The sequence below is a fragment of the Atractosteus spatula genome, chromosome 8 (assembly GCF_055471065.1).
Source record: "Atractosteus spatula isolate fAtrSpa1 chromosome 8, fAtrSpa1.hap1, whole genome shotgun sequence".
Classification (NCBI taxonomy): Eukaryota; Metazoa; Chordata; class Actinopteri; order Semionotiformes; family Lepisosteidae; genus Atractosteus; species Atractosteus spatula.
Window position 1 is genome coordinate 857594 of NC_142713.1, and position 10749 is coordinate 868342.

Genomic DNA, 10749 nt, shown 5'->3' on the forward strand with positions numbered 1-10749 from the left:
CAGGAGCTCGGAGAGGCAGGGAAGATGGAAGATTCCTGGCTTCCTGCAGGGAAGGAGGTCCATCAGCAGGAATGACCAGAGATGACCAGCCCATGACTGGGCCTCCACTGGACTCAGAAGTACAAGGAGAGTTTGAGAAGAAGGCTTAATGGACGTGAACACTTCATGGCTTTATGGAACTTCAGATGGATGTAGCAAAGCCATCCACTGGGGCGGTGGGGTGGCTCTGTGGCTCAGGATCTGCGCCTGTGGCTGAAGGATGCTGGTTCAAATCCTACGGCTGGCAGAGGAATCCTACTCCATTGGGCCCCTGAGCAAGGCCCTGAACCCCAACTGCTCCAGGGGCGCCGTATAAACGTCTGACCCTGCACTCTGACCCCCAGCTTCTCTCCCTGTGTGTGTGTCTCATGGAGAGCAAGCTGGGGTCTGAGAGAAGACACATTCCTCATGCAAGAAACTGTACAGTATATGGCCAATAAAGTGATCTTCATCAAAGCAAGTCAAATGATCACACAAAGAGTCTGATGAGCTCAATGGGTCTCAGACTATATGCAGGTATTGATCTGACAGTAAACACTGACTTTTACACTCTGACACTTCAAGTGAACATGTGCCAGTACTTACTGCCACTTTAAATCTGAACTGAAAGATTTCGTTCTAGTGCGATCAAACACAGAATTACCAAAAAATAAAACGTATTTGCATTTATCTCATGATCACACATACAAATAGCTCTACTGTAAACCACACCTACATTTGAACTTTTTTTGTCTCAGTATTTTGGAGGGCAGTGTATGCACGTGGATTGAAATATTATTCACCAGCTACTGGAACGAAGGAATTCATCTCTTAACCTGAGAGACAGGAGGTGAGGTGGAGGGCTGTCCTGTTGAAGGGCCGTAATGACAATGAGCTGCCACCAGGGGCCGCCAAAGCAGCATTACCACCTGTTTCCTGCACAGTGTGTCACCAGCGCTGTGTGAGTGGGTTACTCGTGATCCAACGCACATGAAGTCGGGTGAATGTTTGAATGTGTTGGCTTCTGTATGAGGGTGAAGAGAGCTGCAGTACAGCAGGCTCGAGAGCTGGCGGTAGGAACGATAGCTGTTGAGCAACTGGAGGTGATCACCTGCCTCTCTGGTGCAGGGACAGTCGAAACGACAACACTTAGAGACAGAGAGTGAAACCAGACGAATTATCCAATTCTAATTCAAAGAGCTTTATTGGCATGTTGACAAGGTTACTAACAACCTATAAACACACAATAGCAAGATTAGACCCCTGTTAAAAGCCCAATTTACCACATAAGGATCTGCAAAAAACAACAGACAAGCAGTGACTGTTATTAGCAAAACACCAGCTACTCAGCTCATTAGACATCTGGGAGAAACAGGACAGTGCTGAAATGCTGAAGCCAATATACAGGACAAAGCAGAGGTATAGAATTAAAAACAAACATCTGCATCTACAGTATATCTAATGGGAACTCATTTACAGTATACTCTGGAAATCTGCAGTTTCCAAAGCATTTTCCCCAGTTTAACGCAGAAGAGAAACACTGATTTGTGATGTTCCTGAAGGAATCCGACAAGATAAAGAAGCTGACCTCTCCAAAGAAGCACAAAAGCTCCTTTTCTCTCAGCTCGTGCTTATTGGTGGTACTCCGGTACTGCCCTTTAACGAACAAGGAAATTTAAAGACAGGAATGTCTTTTACCAGATGTCTTTTCCAGTCACAAGCCAACTGGTGTCGCCTGTGATGAATCTGAACTGTTTATCAGACTCCCCACTGGTTTGAATGATCTACAGAACACACGGAAAAAGCAGTTTGAATCTGGGGTATTCTTTACACTTTACACTTTCAGAATGCACATGAGTAAATGTGATCTGGGGAGATGAGTCGAGTCCTCCTCTCACCTGCAGGACAATCACATCTATGTGTCTTTATAGAAGAATCCTGCCACCAATACAGCAGTGTCTCGTGTTTTCTAGGTATCGATGTAAACTGAAGAAAGAAATATTCACTTCCTGCCGTTAGATCAGCGCACGAGGAACCAAGGGCAGATCCTGTGCCAACAAACTCCAGGTTTTGGAAGTTTTATTCAAAATTCAAAGTGATCAGAGAAAATGCAGATAATGTAGGAGGTTTCTCCAGTTTCTTCATTTATCCTGCCTGTCTCCTGCAGTGTCAGCAGACCCGAAGGTGCCTCTATTACTCACAGAGGTGGTTCATCACCTCTGGGCTTTGATGCCAGGTAAAGCTCAGGACAGAAGCCATTCTGGTCACAATTAGGTCTCATTTAACTTGACATGATACATACAGACGTTAAGGAAGATTCTCTGTGGAGGGATGTGAACACCACTATACTGTCTATCCATGTTATTCTAATTAAAAAAGAAACAAAACTATCGTCCTATCTCACTGCTTCACGCGGACTATAACGTTTGTGCTAGCATGTGACCACACTGGCTCAGATTAGGTCTGTCCAGCACGGAGGTGGGCTGATCGATGGCAAGTGCTACCTCTCCAGAGGACAGGAACGATCAGGGGGGGAGGGACCTGCTGTAAGATCGGCCCAGAGTAAGATCACAAGCTCTGTTTGTCAAATAGGACCTGTACTTAACAGTGTTATTTAACTGCCCTGTGGAGGGGGTCAAATTATAATGTCATGCTTCTTCTTCCCCACCATATCAATCCAAGCTGGCTGCTCACAGCTCTGTGCCTCTCCCCCACCCCAGTGTGCTTCTGCAGCAGCTCCCTGACTCCTTCCTCACATGTGAGGGAATTGAACACATTCAGTCTCACTGTCTGGGTATTGTAAGACGACTTTGTCAGTTTATACGTGACAAGGTTAATTTTGTGCATAATGCAGGTCTTAATCTTCAGTGTACAGAGGATCATATGTTCGTTTGGCTGTAAATAGTCTGCTGTAGATTACGTTAGGTAAAGGGGATCTCCAATTCCTGTGTAACGTTCTGCAGTCTCAGTGTCTGGTAATGAGGTTTCATACTCTTTCACAGACCAAAACACCACCAGACAGGTCTCTCAGAACACTTGGGTCAGTTTTAGTTAGACTCTTTTGCACATGTTTGTTATTGTTATCAGTTCACTTTTCTCCCATTAAAATTAATTATTAATTACATACTTTTTATCCAGCCAGCAGATATATCACCCAGCAGGTCTCAACTGGCTACCAACTGGAGCTCAGCAGGGTTGAGCCTGGCCAGTACCTGGATGGGAGACCTCCTGGGAAGCTATGGTTGCTGCTGGAAGAGGTGTTAGTGGGGCCAGCAGGGGGCGCTCACCCTGCAGTGTGTGTGGGTCCTCATGCCCCAGTATAGTGACGGGGACACTAGACTGTAAAAAGGCGCCGTCCTTCAGATGAGACGTAAAACCGAGGTCCTGACTCTCTGTGGTCATTAACAATCCCCGGGCATTTCTTGAGAAGAGTAGGCAGTTATCCTGAATTTCGCCCCTCGGCCTTTACTGTGGCCTCCAAACTGTCCCCATGTATGGTTGGCTTGTGCTTGCCCTGCGACAGACTGGCGCCCTGTCCATTTCTCGAACACATCAGCCGTTTCTAGGGGTTCAGTGGGCCCCTTTCAGAGGTGCTGTGCTCTGCTCACCTGCTTGCAGTCGATATTCTATCCTCTTTACAGAATTTCACACCCGAGACTTCCTGTTGTGTCGGAAATCGGGTCATGGCCCAGATACTGCACCTCGAGGATGGTTTTCTCAGCCGAGTCGCGGAGCTTTAAAGCCGCGAAACCCTGATCTCGCCCACATCCACCAACATCTGAACGTATTTGTCATGATGTGATTACTGGGGCTTTGGGGAAATGTAGTTTTCTACATAGTAGCGGTTTAAAATAATGTTTTCCAGTGCAATGTCAGTAACATGTCGTAGGACAAAGGTTCTAGGCATTTTATGCTTCTTCTAAGCCCTATGGAGTCAGCATTAAATGACAATCAGACCAAGACTGAATTAGACCACATCAAAATGCATGCAATGGCACAGAGCAAAACAAGTCCAAGTTAATTAATCTAAATAATTCCACATCTGAAGAGCCCGTAGCATTGGAAATGCGTGTGAAGAGAGCAGTGCGTGGTGCTGAGGAGGACGCGTCAGAGATGTGAGATGTGACATGTGAAAGAAGAGGAATACTGTGATGCCGATCTCACAGAGGTGTCGCACAGACTGCAGGAGACGGCATCATCTGGAAATCGATTCAAAGAGCAGCTCGCGTGACCCCGAACCCGCACACAGTCCTCATTCTAACCTCTACATGTGTCAAGGGTTGATTGACACGGATCATGGGGAGTTCCCACAGGTTATAAACATAGGCGGGACGCTTTTTCGGGGGTACCCCAAGATTTGAGAAGCCAAATCGTCCGGCGGTGCTGCTGTCTCCCAGGAGGACTTGTCCGAGGTGTCTTTCGGCTCTGTCGGCGTCAGCCCCCGTTGCTGGGGAAGACTGGAAGGAGCTCTCGGGGTTCGAGTTAGAGAGATTACGATCTCCCGCTCCTCCGCGGGCAGGAAGCAGCTCGTGTCGCTTGCTGTCGGCCGTCTCTGGAGATGACAAACTCGAGGTATCTCACAGCTCTCAGAAACACAATAACAGTTCACACCTCTCAGTGTCCAAAATCTCTACTGCAAAAAACAACTGAGGTCAGAATTCACAATCAAACAGAGCCGAGGTGAAGCTACAGAGAAAATTGAACACGTTTTTTTTCTTAATAAGAAATAATTTCAAAGTGCATTTCTCAAGTTAGCAAATTCCAGCAACAAACATTTCTACAATGAGATTCTAACATTTCAAAATCTAAACTTTCACAAAACATAAAAGAATATAAACAAACAGGTAAGTTGTAAATGTGTAAGTAACTGCAGGGTGAAAGCAAACGAACTCCTGGTTAGTGCTCATCTGGAATGTATACTTACACAGATACTGTATATGACATAACTCTGGAAAATACGATTTAACATGAATTAATCTACAAGGAGTAGCCAATGTAGGTGTACCTAATGTACAAGATGTACCCCATGTTCCCACAGTACAAGGTGTACTTTGAATGTGGAGAAGTATGTCTTAGTAGAAATTATAATAATAAAAATTACATATATTTACTAAATACATATATATAATATTTATAGTGCCCCTTATTTTTATTATAAACCCACTATATTATTTAAAATATATAGTACTTGAAACTCACTATATTATTTAAAATAACAATTGCATAGTGTCTGACAGCTGATTGAACATTTGACTGAACAAGGTACATTAGTGAAGAAGAGTTTTTATCAATGATTTTGTTTATTTTAGGCTCATATATATATATCATGATCTAAATCACTTTGTTACAGTAGAACTGGACAGAAATGCTGGACAGGACACACACCCTGGACAGGACGCCAGTCCAGCACAGGACACACACATACACACCCTGGACAGGACGCCAGTCCAACACAGGACACACACACACACCCTGGACAGGACACCAGTCCAGCACAGGACACACACACACACCCCCTGGACAGGACGCCAGTCCAGCACAGAGCAGGACATTCCTCCACATGCTAAGTAAAAAAGATCAAGAACACAAGATCGTTAATCCCCATCAGCTGGTGTGGTCTGGCGACTGAAGCTGTGTGGTACTGCACCTACAGCAGGGGCAGGAGTAGAAACCATGAAAACTTCACTGCTGAGTGATGGGAGCTACAGACATTGTACACGGTGCTGATGCTCCCGGTACCTGAGCGTCATCTTCTTCGCACCCACAAAGAACAGCAATGTGGAACACACATAGAAAATGTTTTAATGTGTGTGAGTATGACATGTTACTGTCAAGGTGGGGATCAAGTTTAATTAAATGGTTCCACAAAGACAGTAACTCCTGACCGTGTAAATGAATCTTCACACATCAAACGCTTTCTTATTCGAAAAAGATCTGGGTTTCCTTTCAAGAGAGCGCAGAGCAGTAGAAACTGAGTCAACAGGAAGTAAAACTGCGCAAATACAGACGTGTGAACAAGAGTGTGTGTGTGTGATCGCGCCTGCGTTGCACGTCCCTGACAGGTGGGAATCTGCAGACAGATGTCAGTGTGCCCAGAGAGACGGAGACCTCACACACTGTCCTCACACGACGTGTCAAGATGCAGAATCTCTTCACTGGTAAAGGCAAGCTGACCAGAATCAAGCTGATCCGCGGGCTGTCACTGGCGGTCGTGATGCAGATAGCGGACCTCCTGATGAAGAAGGTGTTTGACTGTACCTGCGGTGAACTGATGGTGTTCTTCATCACTGCGTACTTCATCGGCCCGGCCGTGTGCTTCACCGCCCTCTTCCTCGCCCTGCACAAGAAGCCCATATTGAGAGGGCTGTGCGAGGAAAAAGTCAAAGTCCTGATGTACCTCTGTCCTTCGCTGTACTGGCTCGCGATACTGCTGACTGATGGCAAATACGTTGCGTGCTTACTCAATTCCCAGTGCACCAGTGCAGCTCAAAATGCAACAGTCAACTTGGATCTACCCAAGGAGAAAGGATTGCAGCTTATATCCAGGGTAAGTACATAGACAGAGTCCTTTTAGTCAGGGGCATTGAGAGACAGATCCCGACACTTCTGACTGCAACTTCAATAGTTTCATTATTTCCAATTAAATGGGAGAGAGAGACAAGATATACAGAGTAGGGGTACACTGCAGGGGTACAGGGACAGGAGACACTGCAGGGGTACAGGAGACACTGCTGGAGTACAGGGACTGGAGACACTGCAGAGGTACCGGAGACACTGCATGACTACAGGGACAGGAGACACTGCAGGGGTACAGGGACAGGAGACACTGCAGAGGTACAGGGACAGGAGACACTGCAGGGGTACAGGAGACACTGCAGGGCTACAGGAGACACTGCATGACTACAGGGACAGGAGACACAGCAGGGGGACAAGGACAGGAGACACTGCAGGGGTACAGGAGACACTGCAGGGGTACAGGGACAGGAGACACAGCAGGGTTAGATGTCCCTCATGAATATCTGTCTTTGTCTTGTGCTGCTTTCCAGGTCTCAGGACTGTGCCTGGTTTTCCTGCTCTCTGTCGGCTACATTGGCTATGTTCTGTACTGGAACTGTCGCAAACAGCCTGAAGACAGATACGAGAAAAAGAAGGAGAAGAAACTGAGGAAGACGCAGGAGCAGAGAGTTAGGAGTTTAATTGAGGCGCAATGCACAGAGGTCGTTGATGAGATTGAGAAGAATGTGTTTAAACATGTACAAGCAACGACGGACAGGAAAGATGAAACAGGCGACGATGCAAACCCGCAAACCGGCGACAACGCACGTCCGCAAAAAGAAGAAAAAACAAATGAAAACAGATATCCACAAGGTCTCAAGACCGTACCCTCAGATGAAATTGTTGGTGAGTTTCGAAAGTCTGACACCAACAATAGCGAGACACCAAAAGCTCCAGAAACTCGCCCATTATTTCAAAGCATGGGTGTGGAGGGGTAGCGAGCCGTTTCAGGGCGCGGGGATCAAAGAGGGGTCCTCCCCTGAGCAGACTTCTGAGCATTGCTTTTTAATTTCATCCATTTGTCTTTTATTTTAAAACCGAAAGATGGGGAAAGATCAGGCTCCACGTTCTTTAAAAATCGAACTCGCCAATGTTTCAGAACTGGAGCTGTTCTTGTAGACACCAAGTCCTGTAAGCTACTGAATAATCACTATTGTAACAGACTGTTCTACTGTACTGGGACTGTAGCTCCTATTGTAACAGACTGTCCTACTGTACTGGGACTGTAGCTCCTATTGTAACAGACTGTCCTACTGCACTGCGACTGTAGCTCCTATTGTAACAGACTGTCCTACTGTACTGGGACTGGAGCTCCTATTGTAACAGACTGTTCTACTGGACTGGGACTGTAGCTCCTATTGTAACAGACTGTTCTACTGCACTGGGACTGCAGCTCCTATTGTAACAGACTGTTCTACTGCACTGGGACTGTAGCTCCTATTGTAACAGACTGTTCTACTGTACTGGGACTGTAGCTCCTATTGTAACAGACTGTTCTACTGCACTGGGACTGTAGCTCCTATTGTAACAGGACTGTTCTACTGCACTGGGACTGTAGCTCCTATTGTAACAGACTGTTCTACTGCACTGGGACTGTAGCTCCTATTGTAACAGACTGTTCTACTGCACTGGGACTGTAGCTCCTATTGTAACAGGACTGTTCTACTGCACTGGGACTGTAGCTCCTATTGTAACAGACTGTTCTACTGCACTGGGACTGTAGCTCCTATTGTAACAGGACTGTCCTACTGCACTGCGACTGTAGCTCCTATTGTAACAGACTGTTCTACTGTACTGGGACTGTAGCTCCTATTGTAACAGACTGTTCTACTGCACTGGGACTGTAGCTCCTATTGTAACAGACTGTTCTACTGTACTGGGACTGGAGCTCCTATTGTAACAGACTGTTGTACTGTACTGGGACTGGAGCTCCTATTGTAACAGACTGTCCTACTGCACTGCGACTGTAGCTCCTACTGTAACAGACTGTCCTACTGTACTGGGACTGTAGCTCCTACTGTAACAGACTTCTACTGGACTGGGACTGGAGCTCCTATTGTAACAGACTGTTCTACTGCACTGGGACTGTAGCTCCTATTGTAACAGGACTGTCCTACTGCACTGGGACTGTAGCTCCTATTGTAACAGGACTGGTCTACTGCACTGGGACTGTAGCTCCTACTGTAACAGACTGGTCTACTGCACTGGGACTGTAGCTCCTATTGTAACAGACTGTTCTACTGCACTGGGACTGTAGCTCCTATTGTAACAGACTGTTCTACTGTACTGGGACTGTAGCTCCTATTGTAACAGGACTGTTCTACTGTACTGGGACTGTAGCTCCTATTGTAACAGGACTGTTCTACTGCACTGGGACTGTAGCTCCTATTGTAACAGGACTGTCCTACTGTACTGGGACTGTAGCTCCTGTTGTAACAGACTGTCCTACTGTACTGGGACTGTAGCTCCTGTTGTAACAGGATGTTCTACTGTATTGTTATAAGATATCCGGTTGGAGTTTACAGTGCTGTGTACTCAGACACGAGGTTCTTCACCAGATGGTGTCACAGCAACAGCTGTTTTGTTCTTTCAAACTTTTAACATGCATCAATAAAAAGGAGAAAAGTCAATTATTAACAAGAAGGGTGATCGATCTGTTTCTTTCAAGTGATTTGGGTGAACACTGCTCTTGTAATACAGCCATGTCTACACTGAGTGTAGCTCGTATTGGACCTGTTCTGCTGCACATCTCCTGGTTCTTGCTGTTGGAATAGAGGGACAGCATGTTGGGGAACAAGTAAAGGTTTGCTCCCTGCTGAAAAGAGAAGAAACACAACGTTGTGTTTTCTCTCTTCTCTTTCCAGCAGCGAACAAATCTTTACCTGTTCCTCGGCAGACCTCGGCTCCCTACCTGAACTGCGTGAACTAATGCAGTCTGTAGCGCTGCTGTGCCTGTGCTCTCATGAGCCGACGTGCAGATTCGCACCGGCTCCAATCTTCCCTCTGTTCTCCCAGCTCGGCTCGGCTCAGCCCAGCCCGAGTCTGGGCTCCTCCACCGGGCGGCTCCGTGCAGCTCTGCTGGGGGCACGACGGGTATCGGCTCTGGGCCTTCCGGGCCCGTCTGAGCCCGGGCTTCGGCCTGTACCGCGCTGTGCCCTTCGTCGTGCGCCGGTCTTTTCTGGCGGTTGTAACAAGGCTGGGCCGCTTTCGTCGCGCTCTTTTAAACAAAATGCAGCGCGCAACGCACTGCTATTATTATAGCTGAGGTATTTACCACGGAAGACCATCTCTCTAAAAAAAAAAATACAGAAATGCACGCCATTTGAGTGTGTCTGGGTTTCAGCGCGCCTCAATTGCCCTTAAGGTTCACACGGAGGACTCCGGGTGACTCGAGCAGAGCTGTGCGCACTGACAGGGCACCGGCCGCCAGGGGGAGCCGAAGACACGGCCGGGACAGGCGAGCGCGTCCCCGCAGGGTCAGGAAAGCGCGGCGGACCGTGCTGTGTCCGACACGGCCCTGCAGGAGGGGAATCCTCTGCAAGAACTGAATTGATGCCGGTGAGTGTTTCCTTGACAGAGCGCCTTTCCGTGCGGGTGAGCGTTCAGGGCGCAAACCGGATCCGGGCGCTAACGAAAAGGACGAACACGTGTGTGGGAAAATTGAAAACGTCGAGGGGGGGGGGGGGGGAAATCTGCGGATTGAAGCCGGACAGAGAAACAGCAGCAGCAGAAGGAGAAGAGAAACGGGACAGGCGCTCGCGATCTCCACTGGCCCCCGACCTCGAGGTGCTCATCGATCAGTCGACAGGGAAGTCGAATTAATGAATCGATGAATTAATTACACTTGTATAGCGCTGTTCTGGACACTCCACTCAAAGAGTTTTACAGGTAATGAGCACACTGTGACTGTAGTTTACTGTAGTAGTGGCAATATTAATTTCTCACACTTACATATCTGGACAGCTCCTGGGGATCCCCTGCACCCCCACCTGGATGATGCTCCAGTCCTCTCTCACACAGCAGCTCTCAGTGGGAGGAGAGCAGAGGGATGGAGCCAGTTCAGAGAGGGGGGTTATTAGGAGGCCATGATGGGTACAGGCCAGGGGTCCAATATGAATGAGGTCTCGTTCGGGGTCTTAACGAGCCGCTAATTGAGTCCCCGCGGGTCCCTCGCGG

The 10749-nt window shown here is 47.6% G+C and overlaps 1 protein-coding gene across 1 annotated transcript; it reads left to right on the plus strand.

Annotated features, from left to right (window-relative positions):
* Positions 1-6126: 6126 nt before the first annotated feature.
* Positions 6127-8874, plus strand: LOC148828970 (uncharacterized). Its single transcript, XM_088923070.1, has 2 exons — positions 6127-6565; positions 7065-8874. The coding sequence occupies exons 1-2, from the start codon at positions 6158-6160 to the stop codon at positions 7509-7511; spliced, it is 855 nt and encodes a 284-aa protein (XP_088779196.1). The 5' UTR covers positions 6127-6157; the 3' UTR covers positions 7512-8874.
* The last annotated feature ends 1875 nt before the right edge of the window (positions 8875-10749 follow it).

What these genes read in the sequence shown, in the direction of transcription:
- LOC148828970 (XM_088923070.1), top strand. Translation starts at nt 6,158, where the DNA reads ATGCAGAATCTCTTCACTGGTAAAGGCAAGCTGACCAGAATCAAGCTG. An exon ending in GATTGCAGCTTATATCCAGG is followed by an intron (nt 6,566 to 7,064) that starts GTAAGTACATAG and finishes GCTGCTTTCCAG; the next exon opens with GTCTCAGGACTGTGCCTGGT.